Below are 26,046 nucleotides of genomic sequence, written 5' to 3'. Positions count from 1 at the left end.
GTCACTACACTGTAAATATTTCTGTTACTCTTTTATTACTTCAGATGTCATGGATTTCTGTTTATCTGACCTACAACACTTGCTGTCTTTTAGTCTTTTTGTCTCATTTGCTGTGTTGAGCCACAATCCTGTCAAATCCCTTCTATGTGAACACCTACTCGGTCATAAAACTGATTGTAAGTATGGCAACAAAAAGTTTGGTCAAACTTTTGGAATATTGTGTTTTCAAGAAAGGCTTCAAAAGCATAACAGAAGGTTCTGAAAGTGAAAAATCGAAACACATAAAACAAATATCGGTGTGAGACAAGCCAGTGAACTACCTGATGACGTTCTCCAGGATGCACCACTCTTCGCTGCTGATTGCCTTCATTTCCTGGTGAAAATTTTCTCCACAATAGTTGTGACTGAAATGGACCAGCTGGTACTGATCACAGTGTCGGCTTGGGAACTCATTTTCCTGCTCCTGGAAACCCTCTGCAAAGTAAACAAACACATGAACAGACAGGGACGCACAAACACAAACACAAGCCTAAGTTGTTAGCCTACATCAGTTAAAGTGTCTCGCTGTGAAAAATACTATTCCGAGAAGTTACGAGCTCGTCGAGCAGCGAGTGTTTATCTCCGCTTTTGTGTGAAAGTGAAACTGGGTTGCTGGTAGCTCGTCGCACAGTTTTAAGGTTTCAGCTGCTTAATGCACAACCTCCTAAGAACAGGAACTTTAAAGGGACTGATAAGAACGGGGGGTTTCCTGTCCTCATGCAGAATAAGTAGTCTTGCGACTCACCGTCCTCCTCTGTGATTGCAGACGTCCCGTTGCGTTCCAGCTCATCCTCAATCCGAGTCTTGTTGTCTGCAAACAAACTGGACGTCGCGTTGTTTGGTTTTGTTGTATCTGCAAGAAGAATTCAATTCAGTTTGTTTCAGCTACGATCAGTTTGCCGAGGAAATAATCTCTAACTTCTCCTCCTGACAGATTCACTTTTCACCACTTTATTCTCACTTTAGAGTAGATTCATAAACTGTGTGACACAACATTTCATTTTGAACCCTGTGATTTGTTAATAATTTGTTAATCTCAGTCATTTGGTCAATAAAATGTCAGAAATATTTTTTTCCCCTGATATTAATTCATCTGTATTAGCGTGTTAAAGTCTCAGCCCTAGTTAATGCATTTTTTCACTGATCAAATTATGAATCAGTTTCCAGTTATTCATTTTCATCCCTGTGAGTCGACGAGTTCCTTAGAGACGTTGTCCTTTATTCATATTACAATGCAGAAAGTCGACGCTTTGTGCTGTTTCTGTTGCCGTTTTACCAAATCTTCCCACAAGCGGAGGATTTACTTGTGGCGAGTGTTGCAGCGTGACTGATGTGCATGCAGAGATTCGTGCAGTTTAGAGGTGGACAGTTTATAACCGCTCCAACTGGTCGAGGCAGATGGCCGCCTTCCCTGAGCCTGGTTCTGGTTTTCTGCCCCCCTCCCTGGGTGGGGAGTTTGGTTCCTTCCCACCGTTGCCAACTGCTTGCTCAGAGGGAGTCCAAAGGCACCTCTGGATTGCCGGGTTCTCTGTTTAGCTTTGTAAGGTTTATGCTGTACAATATGCAGCGCTGTGAGATGACGTGTGTTGTTAACTGCGCTATACAAATACAATTGACACTTCAAGGCTGCTGTGCACGGACAAATCTCCACTCAGTCACCGTCACTGACTCAGGCAGGACGGTGACCAACAATAGGTTTAAAAACGTTTTAATGTCAGATTTAACCTGAGCTAACAACTGAGTGGTTCTATCTGCCGGTGCAGATACACACTGACAGGTGAGACCAAGACAATTGTTGCACAAAACAGAAAGTGAAAACAATCAAAGTTTCAGGATAAGAATGTGAAAATGTTTTCCCATGACGGCCTGCCTTTCTTTACAGACTAATAGTGGCAGAAATTTAATTTAACTACAATTTTGACAAATTAAAATAGTTTCTGCCAGAAGTAGCGGCCTCCTGGTTCTTCTCTGAATCCACATGTGAATATTTCATTGAGCCATTAGTCAACTGACAGATGGTTATTTGGCAGCTGAATTGATTTTATTTTTATTTTTTTTAAGTTAAAAATGCATTTGCTGCTCTTCTTACATGTGAATATTGAGTTTGTCATTTAGAATAGTAAAGTGAACATGTTGGGAGATTATAACAGACACTTTATGGACAAACAACTTTTGGCAGATTAATCAAAAATGAAAGTAATTATAGTTCGAGCCCTAGCGATGACAGAATATTGTGGGCTGTTGTTTGAGAAAGAAAAAAACAACAACAACAGAACTTACTGTTGACGTCTTGGGACAACGTGAATGTTTGATTCCTCTCTGTGACGTTGAGCGCTTGTAAATCCACAATACCTGCAGACACAGATTCAACCAGCGAGTTTAAGCAAGCGATTTAAAAAAAAGACTTTCATTCGCTGCCACTTTTTCCTTCTTCAATCCCACACACGGGGAAAACAATGAGCACTCACGGCAACAAGCAGCAAACACAAAAAAAACAGGAAATGCCGACTGAACCTGAAGCGTCACATGCGACGCGAGACACGAGGATGAGAGCGGCGAAGGGCAGGTAGAGGATCATGGTGGGCGATGACACAACCTCCGAGGCCGACCAGAGCCGAGGTCTGAGGTCAGACGTCTGAAGGCTCGGCCGGTTAAAGGAGAAGCCCAGCCCTCTTTATCTGACCGTGGGGACGTGCATGAGTGCTTCAGTTCTGTGGCGGTGATGAAAGATGCTGATAAACATGTAGACTGGGCGGCAGCTTGGACTTTAACAGATGGCAGCATCAGAGCTAACAAAGTGCCTTCATATATCTGTTAGAAACATGGTACTGATAAACGTGATCTTCCATGTTGATAATCAGTAGATCCCTTGTTGCACCAATACCAGCTAGAACTAAAGATTTAGGGCTGAGCGCATTATTTTGACTGGTCGCTTTTAAGTCATCTGCATTTTTTAGCCCAAATGAACTCACCTGAAAAAAGATCACAGTTAGATTTTTTATTATTATTATTATTTTTTACCACAACAAGTCAGGAACGTTCTCTTTCAAATGACTTCAGTTATGTGTCAGTGTAATCTGTCATTCGTTGAGCAAAAATGTGACACTTACCATTTTTGCGGGTCAGTATCTCAGAGGCTCTATGTGTCGCCTTCATGAAAGTGGGAAACATCGCACACTGGACGATGCAACGCAAATATTTCAGACTTCTGATGTAAATCCTGTCTGTTTTACGGGTGTACAAAGACGGTCTTAATATTTCCTTCCATTGAACAGACCGTAGAATCTCAGCATATGCATCGAGGTACCTGTACTGTAGGATTTAAGCGCCTCTAGCAGAGGGCAAATATGTCCTCAAATTTGAAGTCTGTACCTTAAATACTACTTTAGATATTTTCAACCAAAGTCATGAATTTTTTTCATTATTTTTTTGTGGACTTATGCCCCAAAAACTTCATCTTAATGATAAACTTTCATCCCCAATTTTTTTCAACTCAATTCTAAATGGTCATCTGGGAGCCATGAGGTGAATTTAGGTGGAATGACCGTTGTCCTAGTGGTTCCCACATTATTTCAAACTCATGAGCTCAGATTGGAGGTCATTAAGCGTCTCCAGAGTCTTTGTCATGGTGGCTCTTTACTAGCTAAACGCCCACAATCCTCTCTTTTTGACGACGCCACAGTATCCAACAATTAGAGGCTCCACCTGGTGGAACAACCGGGTACGTCACCATTGGAAATGAGCACTAGCTGTATCTAATGCTTCAGAATGTGTCCCTTTTTGCTCATAACAGGAGAATAAAATAATTGCTACAGCGCATATACCGCACTGTAAAACAAGAGTCTTATTGGTAACTTCTTTTAATCCAACATTAAATGGCTCTAACAGATCAAAAGACGTGACTGGGACACCCCTACAGAGGACATTTCTGCTTGATAAGTGCCTGAAACATTTAATTAACCAGAAGCAAAAGGAACATACTTGTTCATTCCAACGTGTTTGATCCTTTTGAAGGTGGTGCAACTGTTCTGTGGGACGAGAGGCAGCCCAATGGCACCGAGGACCACCGTAACAGCCCCCCGGCCACCATGCAGGTAGGGAAACACCAGGCAGGACCGGCTAGCTGCATATGTGACGGGATCTGCATGGTTCCTCTGAGAAGCAGATCATGTGACAAATTAGGATGATATGAAATCATCAGAATACCAATTAGAATATCAAAATACTGTCCTGTTATCTTGACTTGACTACAGTAGTTAATGTGACGCTGTTGGAAATCACCATAAGCCTCATCATGCTAAAGCGTGGGTGTCGTTTATCAGCAGTGTTGTAGCTCTTGGACTGATCACATCGGCTGCAGCTGCGATGAGGCTGCTGATAGCAATCATTTCTGAGTATAGGCGTCTATCTGCAGCATCATATGTCATGTTGTGTCATAGGGCTCCTCTGCCATTCACCAATATACTAAACATCACTTTCATGCCGCAAGTGAGTCGACGTTTTGGTTTCAGTCGTCGTTTCAGCCAAAAAAAAAAGAGAAGAGATTTGCTGTTTCTTGTTCCCCAAATATGAGGATGTGCTGCTTTTCCTGATCTAAAAATATTCACAATAGTTTGACATATCAGAGTTTGTTGTGTCGAACCTTTCTTGACCTTTTAACCTCGTAATTTCTAAAATTCTGTCTAGTTGGATGTATTGACTTTGAGCCGATGTCGATGTGTTCGTGCCAGATGTTTTCAGTTTTTCTTCGTCACACATTATAGCAAACTGGATATAGTTACTAACAGCTTTACGTATTATAAACGGAGATTAATCGAGCACTTTGTAGGTGGAAAGTTGATCTGTTGACCTCCGTGTTTCTAAAATCCTGCTTTTTTTTAAGCTTGATGTGTTCACTTTGAGCCAAGATTGATGGTGCAAAGGTTTTCTTATTCACTTTAAGAAAACAAAAAACAAATATGTGCTGTTTCTAGCTTTTCAAATATAATAAATATAACAATAAGAAGTCTTTTTAAACTTTTTTTTTTGTGGTTGGAAGGAAGATTTAAAAAAAACCCACAATCAGTCCATTTATGTATTAACTTTGAGCCAATGTTGATGCACATCATTATGCAAAAATGCCAAATGCATGCTGTTTATAGCTCCTTAAACACGAGGATTCGCTGCTTTTCTTCATCACGTGACGCTAAACTGAACGTCTTCGGGTTTCGGACTGTTGATCTGACCAAAGAAGACGTTTGAAGATGACGCTTTTGGTAAATTTTAAAGAAAAAACTGATAATAGATTGATAAAAACAAATTAATAATTACAAGATCCGTTTGTTTTGAACCAGGTCAGCTCCTACACTCCTGCAGCCACAAATACTCACCACAGAACCAAATGCGTATTGATGCACTGCCTGTACCAACAAATTTCCTCCTGTTTCGGGAAACCGCTGAGCGTTTTTTTGAGGTGAAACGTGACATTTGTGACACAGTTTTGCACAGTGTGAAAAACATCGAGTGTGTTAGTTTCAGTCGTCTGCTGTGGTTTAACAAGCTTCACGTTTTATCGCCGCGCAGAGCGAATAAGGGGAAGCGCTGGTATGTCCTCGCTCCTCCTAAACGCACGTTAATACGAAGCGCTGCAGCTCCTGGTTTGTGGTGGGACTGTCCCAGTGCTGGTGGTGAAGCCGGCGAGCGGAGGCAGCACGCCCAATTTCCTGTACGTACTTGGATAGCTGCTGAAAAATGCTCTGGGATTTCCTTCTTCATTTAGCAGCAGCGAAAGCGGTTGTCTGGACGGACGATCAGGAAGCCGGCGCGGCCTGAAAGATAGACTTAGAGCACATAAACACAGCGTCTTGTGGCCTCGCACAAAGATCTGATTTGTGGATGCAGACGCTGAAAAAATGTGTGAAACTTTTACTGTATTTCCAGCGAAATTTCAGGTGAATTCATGCACATTTGTAAAGGTAATTTAAAGTGTGTATGCCCCAGACAGCCACACACACACCCAGAAGTATGAAAAAAACAACAAAGTCCTGTGTTTTGTGGTTTTTAATGTGCAGGATGTCAGAGCTTTTTGTAATGGCGCCTGTCTTCACCTCAGCCGGCGGAGACAGGAAGCCGAGTTCTGGCATTCAGACGTCTGCAGCATGTCGAAGGTTATCTGAGTGGGTTTGAGTGGACGAGAGTATCCTGGTTAGGACGTTTCTGTGTTTGTGCAAGTCAGCGTATGTCAGAAATAGGGATTGTATGTCACCAAGCGAGGCCAGTAGCTGATATTTAGAGCCAATATACACGAAATGTTTGAACAGCATGTGACAGCAGAGAACCGGTCGTTCATAACTTCTTCTTTAATAAGGGACTGAATATGGAAAACAGAGAGAGGAGCGATTAAATGAGGACACTCTGCTCTGTTTATGAGATGAACTGATCAGTGTGTTTCCTGTTGTTCTGCTCTGTTTTCTTAATCCGTCACTGTTCTGTCACTTTTGTTGCTCACCAAGATCTTAACATTAATTATTGTTGTCCAGATTCTGTTTCAGGTTAATCTGTGGCTGCCTGCTAACTTAGCTGCTAGCTGTTAGCGTAGCCTTAGCCACTGCGAGAGGAGCTAACCTCCTGGTTTCTTGCACAGCTTTTACAGTCTCTGCTCGACAAAGAGGGGGTGCATTTAGTTTACCAATAATTAGCCAATAATTTACAGAAAAAGGCCAAATATCGGCCACGATGACCCGTCTGTCCCTCGTCAGAAACCTGGTTTTAGCTGGAGAATGGGTTCAGTGCATGTAAACTGAATGTTTAATCAAAGTCAAAACTTCATTGTCAGCATCTCAGTGTACAAAAAACATAAAAAAAATTAAAATACTCAACATAAATGAAGTGTAAATAGGAAATGTGTGCAATATCACCTCTGACCATGCTGTGCAATATTTTTCTAAATCATACTGTACATATAACTTATACTGTACACTATATATATAACTTATCTCATTTTATACTTAAATCTCTTCTATTTTTTTTTGCTCTTTATTTTGTACTTTATTCTATATGGCACTGAAGGAGCTGCTCTTAATCTCATTGTACATGTGTATAGTGACAATAAAGGCATTCTATTCTATTCTATTCTATTCTATTCTAAGGTTGTCTAGAAATATCTGCAGCCCCATATTGGCAGATCTTCCAGGTCTATTCCATAAAAACCAGCTGGGCGCCCCTGTAGCTCCACTAATCGAGCTATAGGGGCGACCCATGAACCGGGCTGGAGCTCCCTGACCTACGGTTGTGGGTTCGACTTCTGCTCACGACCGTTTGCTGTGGATCTCTCCCCGTTCTTCTCCCTCTCCTGTCTATCTCTACTGCACTAAAATAAAGGCAAAAAGCCCAAAAAATAGAGATAAAAAACAGTGACAGTAACTGCAAATATCTGTACAATAATTGTAATTTCTGCCGATGTCAATACAGTAGACCAGTAAAAACAAGAAAAGAAATATAAATTTACAGTCAAATTCAGAGATTGAAGGATTCAAGTCCTCTATTTGTCACAACCACAGTTATACACATGATGTAAGATGCAGTGAAAGGCTTTGTGCACCTGTTCCACAGCGAAACAATATTAAAAAGATGAACAAGAATAAAGAATAAAACACACAAGAAATAAGCATATATATATATGAGTATGTATATATATATATATATATATGAGAGAGAGAAAGGGATAAAAAAATAAGCAGAAATAAATAAATCAAATCAAATTTAAACATCAAACAATGTAGAAGGATATGAGAACGTGTGTGATATTTATAGTTTTGTTTTCTTGTGGTTTCTTTTGGTAAACAAAGACTTTTTTTTTCATGCAACTTTATGATCTGACGTTTAACCAGTTAAATGATAGCAGCTGAGGAAAAATACACTTAAACTAAACTTTTTTACATCGACGTAACATTTGATGGAGAAATAGCTGAAATTAAAATTAAAATGAAATTATATTTACTCGTTTAATTATTGATTAATCAAGTAATGATTTTTTTGAACTACTTTCTTAAAAAAAAAAAAACAGGACAGACAGTTTTTTTGTTGAAAGATTTTCTTTATTCTATTGTTGACATCTATAATAATAATAATAATAATAATAATGGTATTTGTATAAGACCTTAAGAAAATAAATAAACATGAAAACAAATGTCAAATTAGAAAAACAATTCAACATTTTTTTCTGTAGCACAACAGCTGCAGAGATTTACAGTAAACAGGGTTACAAACACAATATATATGTTATTATATCATTTTATTGTGTGTCTTCAGATGTGTTAGTCATGCAGTATTTCCAGTAATTCAGATTTCTTGGACAATTAACATCTTTAGGAACACGTTTCTCCTGCTGACCTGCTAGAAGACGTTTGTAGGAAAGACTTCAGACAGACTGACTCAAAGCAGACACAGAAACTCAGAAGTGTGAGCTGCCCACACATCGAGCTACCACCGATCCACTCAGAGTAAACCTGCCCGCAGTCGACTGTATCAGGCATCGAGACGACTCAGAAAACATATATGAGATATCACAGCAGTGTTAAGGCTGAATTATGAGAGTTGACCCTGAGACAAAATGTGTCTGATAAAATGTTATGGAACGATCGCGCTAAATACCAGAAATAGTTTGTGTTCTGGGTGTAATGAGCTTTTCCTACATTTATACGATGAAAAAAGGGGTTTACATTTTAAAAAAAAGAGGTGAAAAAACCTGTCTGCTGTAGATGCAACTCCGTATTTGTATCGACGCACTTCCTCAGAGAGCTTCACGCTTGTTAAGCAGCCGTCAACAGCGAAGCCCGCAAAAGCAGAAATAAAGAGCAGCTGGTTTTCTGGGCCTAATATCCAGCAATGAACCAAACAGGCCAGAGTTTGAGTTCTTCTGGTGCTGAAGTCTGTTTTAATTCACCCTCCGGTGGCTCAAGTGAGCAGCCGGCCGTTTGTCATTTTAAATAATATCACCGACTTCAGCTGATCTGAAAGGGATTTTTTTTCCTCACCATATGTGAAGACTCGCTGCCCTCCTCTCTTCACACCTTCTTGTTTCACAATCACACACTGTGAAGGCAGAAGGAAGCTTCAAGTCGATGCACAGCTGCTTTCTAATGAAGCCTGCAGAGCGACAAAACCTCAGCCGGCTTCTGCTTGTTGTTGTTGCTGCTGCAGCGCTCGGTGCTCGTAGTCTGGCCTGAAGAAAAAAAGCTTTCATTACATTAGTTTTTATAGGAAATGATGATTTAACAAGAACCAAAACAACACTAAAAGTGCAGCGTCATCTCTGCAGGATTCACAATTTCTGAAGTGATCCGATTCAGAAAAGTCCCCGAAAGCAAAAACCAAAGCCCACTTGTTTCACTTGTTACCGACTGAGGAAGAAATGTTCACAATCTGAGCGTATCACAGTCAACACCAGACTTGTTTTCCAGAAGGCTGTTTAAATATATATTAAATACACAACACACGAGAGATTATTTCTGCATTAAAAAAAACAGAGAAATCTATTTAAACTGCTGTTTCCGGCGTCAAACAGAACATTTATGTAACATGCACTGCTGGCTAAAGGTTTGTCATGTTTACACAGAAAGTGGTTCTTCATCAGAAAATGCAGCTCAGTACAGCAGCACTGACGTATTTCATGTGTTGACGTTGTCAGAAATGTGCACATGTATAATCTTCACATTTCCTGTCCTCTCTGTTTGCAAACACGGGCGGGGCAGAAGATTATAAATACAGAAGGACTGAATAAATGATGGATTTCACATTAAAACCATTATTTGAACATACATTTAGCGAATGGCAGAGGCTACAGCGTTGGACGTGCGTTGATTTAATCTGCGCGTCGGAGGTTTTACGGATTCATGCCGTCCTCTGTTCCCCACAAGACGCTAAACTGAAGCCTGACTTTAAAAAATCAATTCACCTTAAACCTTTAAAAAATATCTGCACCAATATAAAAGCAAACTTTAAGGCAGAACAGCTTCAGTGCAGACGATTGAACAGATGTTTCTGCGTGTAAACAGGTCGGTCAATGAATATGCAATAAAAATAAATACAGGAAGCTGCAACTAAGTGAGAAAAACTGAATAAAATGAGTAAATACACTAAATACGATTTAAAAACCACCTGATGGGCTCAAAAGTTAGAAATGCTCCGATGAGTCGAGCAGAATTTAAAGTATATTTTTTATTGTATTTGAAGTGATTTATTTCTGCACAAGTTAATTAATAACTATCAAAAAACGCCCAAATAATCTGGTCGCAGCTTCTCACTTCCTGCTTTTTTCTTTTCCCACTAATGTGACATGATATTAAATAGAATTAACAAAAACACATTCAAGGACGTTAACTGAGCATTTATCAGTGATTCAAAATAAATGATGACAAAAAACAAAAAGTGCAGCAGCGTCACTCTCACATGAAGAAATACGAAGTGTGAAATTCAAGTTATGGTCAAAAGCTGAACATGAAACTGAAAATGCTGCAAAAAAAATAAAATGAAGGTGGAAAGAAATACTTTTACGCATTATATTTACAAGGTGATAAAAAAAATCTTGTTTGGACGAATTGAACTTCATGAAACACTCCTGAAACTTTACTTCTATTTTGAGTCTGATGTTTAAAAACAATGATTAACACACAGTTTGGTGATTGGAGTTCTATTTTTTTTGTTCTATTCAGTAATTAATGCTGCTTTAATTATTAGTAAATCTTTTAAATGCTTCATAAATGAGTGTTAAATGAGGGCAGCTTCACCTACCTGGTGGGTCGTTATGATTCACTCGTAATAAATTCTGTTTTAGTTGCAGCTTTTCCTCAAAAGAATGTTAGAAAAATGGAAATGCAGTGTCTGGAATTCACCCACTTAGATGTTTAAAAACATGAACACACGTTTTTAAATGATGATTTAATGTTTTAAGGGAACAAAGGCCATCCAGACCTCCCTGGCCCTGTGTGAAAAACTAGCTGCTCCTCTTGTTAAATCATGAATTAACTGGAGCTACTCACATTTTTTTTGAGTTGACACTCGAGCCTGAATAATAGTCTAAACCCTACGAAGCACGTCCACATCAGAAATCTGTATTTTTATAAATGTTAATTTGTTCTTTTACACCGTGCGACCATAGAATCACAGTTTTACAGGATTAAAAACAGCTAAAAATATGATTATTTTGCAGATATTTGCCGTTATTTTCCACATTTTTTTTTTTTTACAGTTTTTAAATGTAGCTGTTTATTAATGGATTTTTCTGCCCCTTGCTGCCAGATTTTTGATGCAACTTTTTATTATTTTTTTAATACAGTCGAGCTCTGTGGAGAATGGTTCGACTGGACCACATTATTATTCTGCTATGTGGCAACAAAAACAAACCAAAACCTTCTGGCTTGTTTGCATTTCTTTAAACCAATCACAGTCATCTTGGGCGGCGCTAAAGCAGAGGGAGAATCTTTGAGTGGAACGATCAAGAAATCGCTGAAATAGAACGCGTCTGACAGAATGAAGTCGACCAAAAGATCTGCAACTAAACGCTGCGACCCAAAGAAATTCAAGAACAGATGAGAAATAAAGTAACTGACACCTATCAGCCTGGACAGGGTCATAAAGCCGTTTCTAAAGGACTCCAGCCAACCACATTTAGAGCCATCATCCACAAATGGAGAGAACAGGGAACAGTGGTGGACCCTCCCAGGATGCCGGCCGACCAAGAGCCCAGCGACGACTCACCCAGGAGGTCACAGAGGAACCAGGACAACATCTGAAGACCTGCAGGCCTCATGACTCAACAATAAGGAAGAGACTCAGATAAAATGGCCTCCATGGCAGAGTTCCAAGGCCAGAACCACTGGTGACCAAGAAGAACATAAAGGCGCGTCTTACTTTGGCAAACAAACATCTGAATGATCCCCAAGACTTCTGGGCAACATTTCAGATAAAGAACATGACATGGGGGTGGTGGTGGTGGTGGTGTGATGGTCTGGGGCTGCTCTGCTGCTTCAGGACGACTTGCTGTGATCGATGGAACCATGGATTCTGCTCTCTACCGGAAAACCCTGGAGGAGAATGTTCGGCCATCAGTTGGTGACCTCCAGCTGAAGCCCACTCAGGTTCTGCAGCAGGACAGCGATCCAGAACACACCAGCAAGTCCACTTCTGGACGGCTTAAAAAAAACTAAATGAAGGTTTTGGAGTGGCCGAGTCAGAGTGTGGACTTGAATACTGTGGCATGACCTTGAAAAGGCTCGAAAACTCTCCAGTGTTGCTGAATTAAAACAGTTCTGAAGAGAAGAGCGGGCCAACATGTCTCCACAGAGATGTGAAAGACTCAGCTATAGAAAACACTTGATTTCAGTTGTAGCTGCTGACGGGGGCCAGTTATTAGGTTTAGGGGGCAATAAACATTAAAGTGGGGAAAATATGCACAAAAAAAAAAAAGAATCTGAGACATGCAGTGTTTTACACAAACATCTGGAAGTAGCATATTACTGTTCAAAAATGTATACGCGCCTAGATGCATATCGGCTTCTACAAAATGTTTAGAAAAAGGCTAATTTACTACTTATTGACCTTTAGAAACACATGATTACCCACCACAGGGCTCTTAAAAGTCTTTAAAAAGCATCTTCAAGCAAAGGTTCAGTCAAAAGATGTTTAAATTTGCTGTTGGTTTGAGAACAGACATCATCTCACGCTCTTGATTTGTGTTTTATGAAGTGGTTAATCTTTAAAAGCTGAAATAATCAGAGCCCAGGATGTGAGCGACTGTTGAGCCTGATTGTTGTTCGCAGGTTGAATAGTAGGTCAGCACTTTCACACCAGTTTGAATCGACCACACACACAAACAAGCGACGAGGGAAGAAGCGAAGGAAACCACAGTAGGATCAGGATTGTCAACATGTTCGCCCTGCTGTCAACACGCCAACCGTTCCCACCAACAGCAGCAACCTGCACCCGTGTTTCTCGTGGTCTGCCAACCAAAACCTGTGGTCTGACGCTCGGCATGGTTGTTTGTCACCTCCGCTGCGATTAGAGTAAAAGAATCCCGTTTTCACATTAATGCACATTGACTTTAACCCACTGACCTACTGGGACCCAGTTCAGTTTTCATCGACCAGTCACGAAGAAACCAGACGATTCCATTACAGAACTGCACCGTGTGCACCTGTTCGATGTCTGCAACCATCTGAACCTCGGGTAGTTTCTGGGTGTTTCTGTCTCATTTTTGCTCACTGTGGCTTCATTTTCATTTTCAGACATTTCCCTGAGGTTTTCACCAAAGTTCTGTTCTGTTCTATTCACTGCAATATAAAGTCCTGCACCAGAGCCAGCACGAAGAAGGAGACAGAACTCAGACGTGTCTTCTGTGCCGAGCGCTACGGATCATAAAAAAACAAACTAAAACATTTCATTTGTGATTTACTTTATATACATTTTCCAACCCTGCTATGGAAGCGGGTCAAAGAGGTCACGTACTGTATCCCATTAGAGCAGATTCTCTATTCCACAAAGGGATCAATACAAAAACGCTCTGATGTCTGGCAGCCGCTTCTGACTTATTTGGAGAATATAAACGCAGATGACATTTTAACTTCAGTGTCTGTCTGTTTGTTGTTTATTTGTTTATTTTGCTTGTGCGCCGATGTTGCGATGCACATCTGTGAACCTTTGTTCTTCAACTATGTGGCTTTTGTGTTACTGTGGTGGGATGGGGAAGAAAACGGGAAAAAGAAAATATTGGAAAACGTATGTCTACAGACTGAGTGATATCCAACATAAAGAGACCTTGAACAAAAAACCTGAAAAAACCTGGGATTCGTGTTAACGATACCGGATAAACATGTCGCCTTCACGTGCTACAGATCGGCGTTTTCACAAAGTTATTTACATTTTTACAGCCTCTAAGTTCTTCACACCACTCTGCACTTCAGCTCTCCAGAGATGTTTCACCGTGCTGAATGTGTCCTCCAACAACTTGCTCTTCTGCGTTTGTTTTTTTTAATGACACATGTTTTTTTTCCCTTTAAATCTCTAATTTGTTTCCATATGTGTCGCCGCTCTGCTCTGTGAAAACAACGGTGACCTTTAGGGATCTCTTTATTCAACATCCCTAATTTAAAGAGTTGACAAAAATAAACCTTTCGCATCAGCTGTGACCAGCAATTAGAGCGTTTACAGCTGAACTGCAGGCAGTGTTTCACCAGGCAGAGAGGAGACGATAGAGAGACTGAGAGGAAAATCCAACCTACTGGATCGATAAATAAATGCAGCGCGGCTCAGAACCAGTGACCAGAGGAGCAGGTTGTTGGAGACACATCCAACATGGTGGAGCATCTTCCTACAGCTGATACCGGTGGTATGTGGAGCCTCCATTTCTTCTTTCTTTTCCTTAAGATTGGATTAAAGTTGTCCAAAACAAACAAACAAAATCCCTCGAACAGTCATGATGGACAAATTTTGTGTTTTTGTGGTCGAATTTCAAGTAATTTTTGACAGTTTTTTAATTATTTTGGACGATTCTCGAGTCAATTTGGGTAATTTTATGTCACTTTGGACACGTTTTGGACAGTTTTATGTTAGAGTCGAGTTGTTGGAGACACATCCGGCGCGGTGGAACGTCTTTCTACAGCTGATGAGCAGAGCGCCGTTTGTAGAGGCTGTAAACAAGTAAATAGTAAAACATCTATAAATGTCGAGCCACCATTTGTTTCCCAGCATTGTTCACTGCCTTGGAAAAATGTCAGATGTTTGTCAATAGAATAATGAAAGAAATTGATCTTTTTACAGCATCAGAACTGCGTTAAAAAAAACAAACAAACAAACTTCTGCATTCTTTGGTCTAAGCGAGAAACCCCAGCAGGACTTTTCTGTAGGCAGACAATTAAAAAGGGAAATAAATAAAGCATCCAGAGCTTCCAGCGTAACATTTGACTCTTTTTTCTTCCTTTCTAACTTTTGTCATAGAAATTCACCTTTTTCTTTGTGATCTGTTGTATTATAACGTTGCATAAAAACACATTTTTGCGGCGTCTTTGCTTCTAGTCATGGTTGTGCTGTTTCTACAGAGATGCAGGACTTTGCAGTAAAAGAAGAATGAATGGAGCAAAAAAATAAAAAATAAAACACCCACAAACTGCTCGAGTTTCAGAGGGTTTCCTCAGTGTGACTGTGCGTCTGGTTGGAGAAGAGTTAAACTTGTGTCTGAATGACTCCTGAACCGATCATGTAACCTCAGCAGAAGTCAGGAAAAGGTTATGAACTGGTTTTAGTACCACTCAGCAGTCACACCCAGGTGTGTTCGGGCACGTTTTGTCCGCCGCTTGAACCTGCAGCTTGATGCATTTTAATGAATTCGGTCTCCTTCTGAGGGCATATTTGGGATTTGTCGCAGGTAAATTACTGCCAAACTATAAAAAAACAAAAAGTGAGTTCACATACTTAGAGACTAAAACAAAGTGTGCCGTTGCAGCGACAGACTGAAAGATCATCAGCTACCCACAGACTCATGACAGCGCTAGAAACGCTTCAACAGTTTCAGCTCACATCCGCCAGTGATACAAACAACCAACACAGGGGTATGGCGAGGTCAGCAAAACACAGAGCGGGTTTCATTGGCTGGAGGTGGTTGAGATTACCCCACAGGCTCTTTAAAAGAGAGTCAGCCCCACAAATCTGGTGAACAGACACCGGAGCCACACTTAAGAAATGCTGAACACCTCCAACAGCTCAGGTAAGACACCTTGAGAAAATCAGGCCAGCAGGGAATTTAAAATGAGCATTTAGTGCAGATAAATGGAGCGTGATGTGAGGTGTGCAGGCAGAAAGCTTTGAATGCAGCTAAACAAATTAGTAGGAAAAACAAAAAGGGAGATTTTACAATAAACACAAAGAAGTTCTCACCAAAGCTGAAAAGTACCATTTTTACTTACAGTATATTTACAGCTTCACAACCAGCAGCTGATTTAAAGGTGAAATTAGTTTAAATGCGATTCATCTCCGAAGCCGTCTGACAGTGTGGTTGTGGTTCATCACAAATCTGAGCCCACGTATGACTCACGTTCATATGATTTGGGTTATTTAATCTTGTCAGCTGCCTGAGCACACGCCTGAGAAAACTGCCCGAGATTGTGAAATTAAATATTGAATTATTATTTTTTTTTATCTGTTATTTTTACATTCAGCTCAGGAATGAATGCCAACCTCTCAGGCATCTTTGACATCCGTTTTGACGAATAAACTTAATTTCCAACAATCTCGACTTGCGAAAACTGTTAAAAAACAATAATAAGACTGTGATTTCCTGCTGACCCTGCCGGCATGTGACGCCGTCCTTACGTCCCACATGGCCGACAGCCAGCGACTCACACGGCCGTGAGCGGTGACTAAAAGAATAACTTGTGCCCACTCAAACCTCACAGCAGCATCTCGTTACGCCACGGAGGATTTCACTTTCGGCTTGATTGTAAAGAATTTAGTGTTTCTCGATATTGTCACGCAATATAACGTTAGTGAAATGTGTCAGAGAGCCGTGCAGGACTGCAGCTCCATTTATTGATCGAAATGAAATTATGCAAAAAATCAAAAATCAAAAACCAAAATCAGACGACGACAAAGCCGTTAGGTGTTTTTTTTAAAGAGGGTTTCTGAATTTAAAACTTTGTTCTTAGCACCAAAACAGTTGTTTACTGGCTGATTTAAGAAGAGAAAAAACAGAAATAAAGCAGAACGAAGGAACGCTGCACACGTGCATGCAATTTTATTTTTATTATTATTTCTCCTTGTTGTGCATTTGAAAGGTAAAATTTTGTTCATAAAAAATTAATAGAAACATTTCAAAGAGCCCTAAAAGTAGGTCGAGTAATGACTAGATTGTGTGTATTTAACATTTAAATCTGAAGAAAAAGTATAAAGGTGTGTGCCGCTATTTTTTAATCCCGTCACTTTCACAGATAACACGGCAACAGTTTTAATAAAAGCGCTGAAAGTGCAACACTAACTGTTATACAGCTGTTAAAATACAGAAAACCTAATTCAATATTTACTTTTTTTTGGATGTTTAGTGTTAAAACATGCTGCCAGATTCTTCTATTTTATTTATTTATTTTTTGCTATATATCAAGAAGTGAAATTAGTGCTGGCAGAGACGAGCGTTTAATTTATCTTGAAGGCATCAAAGGCAGAGCGAAGAACCCGATGAGTCAGATCTGGAGGACGAGAGGAATCACTGGCATGCAACATATTTCTGCTAGAAGGACCAGCAGACAGTCAAACACGCAGGAATGTTCTTATTTATGTGTCGTATAAATAATAGTGACCCTGATCCACGTGGTGCTGCTTTATCCTGCGTTTGTCAAATAAACTACAATTTGCTGAAGAGAGAGAATTGCCATATTATTATTATTATTATTATTATTATTATTATTATTATTATTAGTCACAGTAGTATTAGTATTATTATTGCAGGAAGAATTACAAATAAAGAAAGATGCAGTGAATTAATGTGAGCTCACTACTTGAAGCTGCACATGAGGTGAAGCAGTTTGATGCCGTTCGATGGCGGTTTGGGTCGCGGCCCGACAGAAAACACATGACTCAGATTTATATTCTGTTCCAGGAGACGTTTGTTTTTCGTATCGGCCGATGAAAGAACAAATGTTCTCGTATTTCTAAATTAAATTAAAACTTACGGAGATTTTGTGTGAAGCGTATTTAACACAACCGCGGCTGAGTTTACATTAGAGCTTAATTGAAATATTAGTTTGATTAAGTTAGAACTCTCACATGAAGTGTTCATGATCGATTCTCCAGACAGAAGCCAACGTCCTCGTTCACAGCCGCAAAACTAACACATTAGACGCACAGGTGACCGTTCCTCCTGACTCAGATTAACGGTGATAGGACGTTTCTTGCTTATTGTTCCGGTCCAGTCTGTACTTTGTGCCAAACTAAACTGATCCTCCGTTCATAGCCACACTTCAGGAGTAGAAAAGGAAAACCCTGCTGTTGTTCTGCCCCGTTATGTGAGATGAACTTGAAGAGTTAAACAAAGACCGTCCACAAAGCGTTTTCATCTTACCTTTAAGGGAAACTCCTGAATGTTTCTCCGCCACCAACAAGTAAAGAAGTTAAAGATATTGTCATAAAAGAGCTCAATTCAAAGCTGTGTGTCGCCTCAGAGGAGACAGAAGCACACAGTGACAGATGAAATGATAAAAAAGTGATTGTGGAAACTGGTTATGAAGGCTGTTAGCACGCGACACTGACTGATCTGTCGACCTGGAAGCTGCCCACAGTTTCCCCTGCTGCCAACGACCTGATGCCAGTCTCACGCAAGCGGCTGCACAATGACTAAAATATCTCTGTGCTTACTCAAAGTGAGGCGCAGAGCTGCAGCTCTCTGACTTTCAGCCTGATTGTTTCAACAGTTGGCATTTCCTGATATCGTGACGTGAAGTGCAGAACTGAACTGTGCTCAAAAACCGGCTCAGGCTTTGTGTAAATGGGAACACTGCATGTTTTTGAACAGAAATTTTTGCAGAAGCTCAGAATGACTCATGACTTTCAAAACACTCCGTCTGGGCTCAAGCTGACTGTAAATGACAGTAAACACAAGGCTGTGCAGCAGGACGTCCTCTGGGTCGGTTACACTTCGTTTAAAAGTATCAGAAAGTTTAAAAAGCGAGTCGACTTGAGGCAATTAAACTTGTCTTCTGGGCACTGTGGCAAAGTAATCCAGTCTATCGCCATGTTGCTGTACGTACACAGCAGTACAGGCAGGATGAGAGAACGTTTCCTCAGGATCCAATAACTTAAAGCAATTTAAATAAACAAGTGTCAGCAGTTCAGCATTCTGACAGCTTGTGGCATGAAGCTGTTGATCATTCTGGAGGTTCTTCCTTTAACGTTTTCCTGATGGCAGCAGTCCAAACAGTTGATGGAGAGGGTGTGAGGAGTCCCTGACAATGTTCAGGGTCCTGCTCCTGCAGCGGCTCTGGAGAAGTTCTTGGACAGAGGGGAGGGAACCTCTGATCACCCTCTCAGCTCCTCTGACTGTCCTCTGCAGGGCTTTTCTGTCTGACAGACTGCAGCTGGAGGACCATGTGGAGATGCAGGATGTCAGAACGTAATAATAATAAAAATTTAAAAAGGAAAAAACAAAAGCGCTGTTTGTTTGATTATTTTCTTGCAGCAATTGAAAAAACAAGGAATTGACAAAACTTGAAAAAGCATTTTCAGTGTGTCGGTCCTCGTCTCTGCTCCGCTTTGTGTGAACACGACCTGCAGTTCAACCCAAGAAGGTCACATGTTTGTCTCAAGACTGTTGAGTCACTAAAGGCTTCAGAATGATTAGGTTTTTAGTTTTAGTTCTTGTTTTTGGTGCAACGCTTTAAATCAGAATGAAGTCATTTAGTTGATTTTACATTTCCCGATGGAACGACAAGTTCGAGGGCAGTTGGAAAGTTAACAATCCAGTTATTCTCTGTATTTTTACAGCCGCAGTGATGATAGTTTGTGCAATTTTGGCTTCTTTTGTTTTCTAACAAAAGAAAACAGATCTGCTCACACTGTGTTTTGCTGATGCCGTCCTTCTCAGAGAAGATAAATGTTTAAAAGTCTTCATTTTTCTCCCACCAGCAATGGATTACAGCATGCCCGATTACAATCTGAACTTCTCCTTTTGGAATCAAACGAACGGCTCCGAGCCCGAAGATTACGACTCGTCCTCCGACTGGTGTGATGCCGGCGAGATGGAGGTCTTCATCAGAATGTTCCAGACCAGCGTTTTCTGCCTGATCTTCCCGCTGGGCGTCGTGGGGAACTGCCTGGTCATGGCCACATTCGCTCTGTACCGCCGCCTCCGGCTTCGCTCCATGACCGACGTCTTCCTGTTCCACCTGGCGCTGGCCGACCTCCTGCTGGTCCTCACGCTGCCTCTGCAGGCCGTCGAGACTCACCAGGGTTGGATCTTCTCGGTTCCCCTCTGCAAGCTGATGCGAACCTGCTACGCCATCAACACGTACAGCGGGCTGCTGCTGCTCGCCTGCATCAGCGTCGACCGCTACATGGTGGTGGCCCGGGCTCAGGAGATGCTCCGGCTTCGCAGTCAGATACTAACAGCCGGGAAGGTGGCAGCTGTCGGGGTTTGGCTCGTCGCAGTGCTCCTGAGTCTGCCCGAAATCCTCTTCTCTGGGGTGTCGGACGCTTACTGCGGCATGCAAATAAGCGGACGAGTCAAGATGGCCACCAACGGCGCCATCATCGCCATCTTCTGCCTGTCGCTGCTCGTCATGGTGGCCTGCTACACCTCCATCGCCTGTGTGCTGTGGGAAGGCCACGCTAACCGGCGAGGGAAGCAGTGGCACCGGCAGCGAACCCTGAAGCTGATGGTGGCGCTGGTGCTGATCTTCCTGGTGTTCCAGCTGCCGTACACCGTGGTGCTGTCCCGTAAGATGGCGGGTCAGTTCTGCGGCCCGGTGCTGGAGTACATCACCTGCACGCTGGCGTTCGCCCGCTGCTGCCTCAACCCCATCCTGTACGCGCTGGTCGGCGTTCGCTTCCGGAAGGATGTGCTGAGGCTCGTCCACGACTCGGGCTGCTCGTGCGGCGGCCATGTTGGGTCGCAGGCGTCCACCTCCACCTCCGTCTCCATCTCCATGTCCTCTCCGGCCTTCACCTCGGCTCCAACGTCTCCTGAACGCAGCTACTCCAGCCAAGACGCCGCCATTCCCATCAAGTTTCAGTATCCAGCAGTGAAATAAGGTTCCCCAAGTGGACGATTAACCACTTTTTGAAGAATCTGGGTCATGATGTTTGAAAGTCTTGACTTCAATGTGTAGTAGAGCTGCAACGATGCATCGATCAGTTGTCGAATTCACTGACAATTTTTTTGATAATTGATTAATCGGTGTAAACAAAGAAACTGGACTTTTGTCTGGCAGGTGACTAATAATATAAAAACACAAAATAATAATAGGAGGCTTCAACTAATCAATATTTTATCAGCGACTGGCTTCCTGTTAGTTTAACTATCTGTCCAAAAGCAGCAAATGTTCACAGTTAGGATCCTAAAATCAACAAATATTTGGCATTAGTGGATGAAAAGTGAATCAGATAACGAACTGATCGGTTCTTAAGCAGAGAATGTTCAAACCATTTAGTGAAGTTTAACCAACTGAATTCACTGCTTAAATCATACTGACACCTGTTTTTTTTTTTAACAAACCAATGAATTTATTTCTGTTTATGTAACTTGCAGTATTTGACGTCCTCTGTGATGAACGTGGGCGGTTTGGGTTTAGCTACAAATGACTTGAATCAGGATGGAAAATACCGACTTAGAAAAAATAATCATCACAAGAGCTGCAACCGTTAATCTAATAATAGTCAAATTAACCTCCAACTGTTTTGATATTCAGTTATTTAGTTTGAGTAATTTTTAAATTATTTTAAATTCCAGCTTCTTAAATTTTCCGTCTTTAAAAGAAAGCTGAATGTCCACAAACCAACATATTTCCATGACTTCAGTGCTGATACGAGACATTTTCAGTGTTTGTGCCCGTACGGTACTTTCTGGTTTAAAAATGTAAAAAAAACCCAAAACAAACAAAGACATGAGTTTTTAGTTCATTAGTTTGGTGACATTTACCATCAAAGCTCAACAGATGTCGCCTCCTCAGCGACCTGAAGGCGTCGTTTTGAGCTCAAGGCCTCAAAAGGGAAAAAAATTCAGTGTTGGAGGTCAAAATCCTCATCGGGGTAGAAAAAGTGGAGGAAACGGTTCCAGGAATGTGTGTGTTTGGGTTCTTTAGTTCAATAAGTACGACGTCCACTGTTCGAGCCAAACACGCCTCCCTGTGGCTCTGTAGATATTCTGTACATAGAGACACTGATGGTATTTAAAGGCTTTTGCATTCTCTGATTATATATTTACATTGAAATACATTTACATCAAAATGGTTGACTGAGGCCACATTTCTAGTTTGCCGTCAGTTAAACAGACAAATAGAAACACGACTAACTCGTCGCTCTGTTTGTTCGTGTTCAGGTGGAACGATGGAACTCATTTTCCACAACAAGCTGAATTAATGTAATTATCAGCCGACGCCTCGTTTGACTGAATGGTTGCTTTTATTATTAGATTTATTTAAATATCACAGCGAGCCTGCTGTTCATTGTATTTATTTTAACCTCCCTCCTCTGTATCCACAGCCACGTGTTTGTTCAGTAGTTCATAAAATGTTTACTCGTTTCACATGTTTACAGCTGAAGTTAATGTTTTCAGGTGACTGCTGTCGAAGCGCTTCATTGCTTGTTGGGAAAGTCTTGTGGTTTGATACCAATCTCTGGTCGTCATCCGCCACAGCGGCCTGAATTAGACACGGGAGTGGCGTTTGGTCACACTTTGTTTGGCCGTTGTGTTGTTCACCAACCGTCAGGTGACAGAGCAGCAGAGTCACTTCAGGGTTTTCTCAACCACAAGCGACCATAACACAAGCACGAGTGCTTTTTTATTTTCAAGGAACTGAAATTCTGTCAAAGGTTAAGGTGCTGTTGCTTCATGTTTTTTTTTATTTGTCAAATAAAAAACCTTTAAGTGAAGGCAGGGCTCCGTTTTGAGGCTTTTCATATCGCCATCTGCTCAGAGGATTTAGATGTGACTTCATGCTCATTACATATAGATGTATGTAGTTGCATATTTTGCATAGTAATTAGGAGCCACTAGACGTTGTGTTTCTGACTCAGCTGTTTGTTTATTTGCACAGACTTGTATTTTATTGTTCTTCTTTAACTGGTTGTGTGGAAACGCCGCCTGCAGCTCAGCCCAACATTCTCTGACTTTGTGTTACGTGACTGATTGCGGTCCTCATTTGTGCGACAGATTGTTCACTTTTTATAGAATCTGATCGTGAAAATGTTGTATTTCTGGCGATTTTTAAACCAATAAAGTGATTTTGATGAAATGTCACAATGTTAAGCTGAGATTTGGTTTATTTTGCTGCACATCACACACGATTAGTTCAAGGACCGTCAACATGATTATTTCTCTTTTTAGGGTTTTTGTCTCAGATAAATTGATTACCGTAATTTCTGGACTATAGAGAGCACCTGAATATAAGCCACACCCACTACGTTTAAAAAGAAAACCAGTTTTGTACGTATACAGGCCGCACTTTAAATTAAATACGTAGCAGTAACATACACAAATACGTAAATGCTTTTTTCTGAACAGTTCCTGTAACACAGCTGATTAAGAAAATAAAAACTACAGCAGCCTACCAGGAGAAGTCGCTATCTTCATCTTCCTCCTGCACTAAAACCACTGAAGTCGTCTTCTTCAGTGTCTTCAGGAGTTGAACAGCCTCAGAATCACTTCATCACTTCCTCAGTCTCTCTTTTGCTCTCAAGGTCACTTTGGTCTCGAGGCAAATTCGTAAAAATTCACTAATTAGCCGCATCGCTGTTTAAGCCGCAGCGTTCAAAGCGTGTGAAAAAAAGCAGCGGCTTCTAGTCCAGACATTACGGTAATTCTGTCGACTTTTTAAGACGTTAGCACGTCTTTGAAACCTGTTGGTGGGTTTTGGGGTTCAAAAGGTTGATGTAAAGTTTAAAAAGGCGTCGTATTGAGTGAGCTTTGCTTCAGATGGCTGCTGCAACAGTCCAAACTCTGCTTTAGGAAGTCCTGGATGCTCGACACATAACTTTAGGGATTCTGTTAAAGGTTGCTTGATTTGAATTTTTCAGTCCCTTTTCCAACGCGTCGCAGTTTCAGCTCACTATAAACAGTTCCAGTGGTGTAAAATAATCTGTAATACTTCTGGACTCGTCTATCGTCTCCCTCGTAGCCCGGCCTACATCTGTCCTCACTAATCTCAAGATCCTTTCCGCCACGTCAGTCTCCAGCTGTCACGAGTTCTACTTTGAATATTTGACATTTTTCCTGTAAATTATTGAGGCGTTCTGCGTCTCTTTTTAGTCCAGATCCCACGCTGCTCCTCAGCTGGAAGCGCTTCCAGAAATCCCCTTTATCATTTAGATTAAACTGTGCTTTAAAGGTCCTCAGCGGATACGTAAGCCCGCACAGATTAAAGGGATTATTCAGCTTTGTTTATGTCGTGATGCTCCTAAAACCTTGTGGTAAAATCTGATTTCCTTCTTCTGTCTGCTGTGTAGTCCCATCTTCACCCGTCCAGACTCCTAATTTGCCCAGTAGCCCGTCTGACTCTCCTAAAGTGTTGTCAAACCAATTCTGGGCTTTTTTTTGCATTTCACCCAATTCCCAGGGTTGTATTGTTCACTTCTGCTGTGTTCAAGAGTCATAAAACATCAGATAAAGAAGACAAATTGCACATTCTCTGTGTGTCCACGGTTTTACTATGACTATATTTAACTGTTAATCTCAACCTGACCTTAACTAGAGTTTTAATCTCGCGTTAAACTAAACACAGCTGAGAGATTAATATTGACTCAAACAAGGAATATTTATTAATATCACAGTAAGAACTCTCAGAAGTTGTTGGATATCTTTTTGTTAATGTTTGTTTCTCACTCGTTGGTGTGATATCTTTTCGCGTTTCCTTTGTGCAGTTTGAATTTAAAGCACACGTGACGGAGGTTGTGTTCGACAGACGCCCGCAGAGGTGTGTTTCCATTACTTCACTGACTTACATTCGTTTCCTTCAGTCTCACCAAAACCACGAGTAGCTGAAACCTCAAAGTCCTCAGATTAAAGTTGGCAGAATTTAAAGGTGGGGGCTTTTTTTTTTTTTTTAGTCCTCTAAACGGGGGCAGTGTGACTGTTTAAACGGGTTAATGTTCCCACAACATGACTGACACGCCACAGACGCTCTATTTCTGCCGGCGGAGGCTCAAAGAAACAGCAAACTGCAGTTCTGACGTTTTTTGTTTTGCATTGTGCTTAAACTCAGGGCTGTGCAGAGGACTTTGGAGGGGCAGGCGCTCAAAGCTACAAGGGGGCACATGGAGCACGAATTAGAAACACCAGACGAAACATACCTGACAACAGAACTGGTTGAACTGGAGCGACGCATATTCATAAAGAATATAACGGGGAGTCACAACACACATATCACGGTCCACACACACACACACACACACACACACACACACACACACACACTTACTGTGTCGTCACAGATTTGCTCCAATCAATCGTCGTGATAATAATAAAGTAAAAAATAATTAAATGATATAGAAATCTTGTAAATGTGCTCTTATCAACTTTGCACAAGACCCACTGCTCATGAGCAGACTGATCCAGTTGTCTCAGGTCTGAAGGCTGCCTTCCCCAGACGCCATGTTTCATCTCCTTCCAGATGTTCAACAGGATCTAGATCAGGGCTCATAGAAACCACTTCAGAACAGTCCAGTGTTTTTCTCTGAGTCGGTCTTGGCTGTTTCTAGCTGCTGTGTGTGTTTTGGGTCATTATCCTGTTGCCAGACCCATGACCTGCGACTGAGACCAAGCTTTCTGACACTGGGCAGCACATTTCTCTCTAGAACACCTTGATAGTCTTGAGATTTCATTGGACCCTGCACAGATTCAGACACCCTGAGCCAGATGCAGCAGAGCAGCCCCAGAACATAACAGAACCTCCTCCATGTTTCACAGTAGAGACAGGGTTCTGTTCTTCATATGCTTCATGTTTGCTTGTAGAGCTGATGTGCCAAAAAGTTCCAGTTTGGTCTCGTCTGTCCAGAGGACGTTCTCCCAGAAGCTTGTCAACATGCAGTTTGGTAAATTCCAGTCTGGCTTTTTTATGATTAGTTTTCAACAACGGTGTCCTCCTTGGTCGTCTCCCATGAAGTCCACTTTGGCTCAAACAACAACGGATGGTGCGAACTGACACTGATGGGCCGTGACCTTGGAGTTCACCTCTAATGTCTGTAGAGGTTGTTCTGGGCTCTTCTGTTACCATTCGTATTATTCGTCTCTTCCATTTGTCATCAGTGTTCCTCCTGCGGCCACGTCCAGGGAGGTCG

At 41.4% G+C, this 26,046-nt stretch overlaps 2 protein-coding genes across 4 annotated transcripts in view; one reads left to right on the top strand and one right to left on the bottom strand.

The window, feature by feature from the left end:
• Nucleotides 1-18,184, bottom strand: part of LOC103367389 (receptor activity-modifying protein 1) — a 19,592-nt gene extending 1,408 nt beyond the window's left edge. Inside the window, exons 1-7 of one of the 2 annotated variants that reach the window (XM_008295395.1) lie at nt 18,122-18,184; nt 9,054-9,241; nt 4,021-4,193; nt 2,554-2,750; nt 2,320-2,391; nt 785-892; nt 321-474 (exon numbers count right to left, since the gene is read on the bottom strand). In XM_008295395.1, the coding sequence (XP_008293617.1) occupies nt 321-474; nt 785-892; nt 2,320-2,391; nt 2,554-2,617 (398 nt within the window). In that variant the 5' untranslated portion in view covers nt 2,618-2,750; nt 4,021-4,193; nt 9,054-9,241; nt 18,122-18,184. Of the gene's footprint in view, nt 1-320; nt 475-784; nt 893-2,319; nt 2,392-2,553; nt 2,751-4,020; nt 4,194-9,053; nt 9,486-18,121 lie in introns of those variants that run through there. The other variant, XM_008295394.1, reaches the window with a different exon arrangement.
• Nucleotides 15,591-23,006, top strand: ccr10 (chemokine (C-C motif) receptor 10). Of its 2 annotated transcripts, XM_008295396.1 has the most exons (2): nt 15,591-15,775; nt 19,681-23,006. In XM_008295396.1, the coding sequence occupies exons 1-2, from the start codon at nt 15,751-15,753 to the stop codon at nt 20,802-20,804; spliced, it is 1,149 nt and encodes a 382-aa protein (XP_008293618.1). In that variant the 5' UTR covers nt 15,591-15,750; the 3' UTR covers nt 20,805-23,006. The 2 variants fall into 2 exon arrangements, with proteins under 2 accessions (XP_008293618.1, XP_008293619.1); XM_008295397.1 differs by lacking the exon at nt 15,591-15,775 and having other exon boundaries at nt 19,603-23,006.
• Nucleotides 23,007-26,046: the final 3,040 nt, after the last annotated feature.

The sequence above is a fragment of the Stegastes partitus genome, unplaced genomic scaffold (assembly GCF_000690725.1).
Source record: "Stegastes partitus isolate 25-593 unplaced genomic scaffold, Stegastes_partitus-1.0.2 Scaffold1043, whole genome shotgun sequence".
NCBI classification, from domain to species: Eukaryota; Metazoa; Chordata; class Actinopteri; family Pomacentridae; genus Stegastes; species Stegastes partitus.
This window is presented reverse-complemented; position numbering and strand designations above follow the sequence as displayed.

Bases quoted from the DNA above. Each gene is read 5' to 3' on its own strand.
- ccr10 (XM_008295396.1), top strand. From the start codon at position 15,751: ATGCTGAACACCTCCAACAGCTCAG. The intron at 15,776-19,680 runs GTAAGACACCTT...TTCTCCCACCAG, and splicing joins GAACACCTCCAACAGCTCAG to CAATGGATTACAGCATGCCC.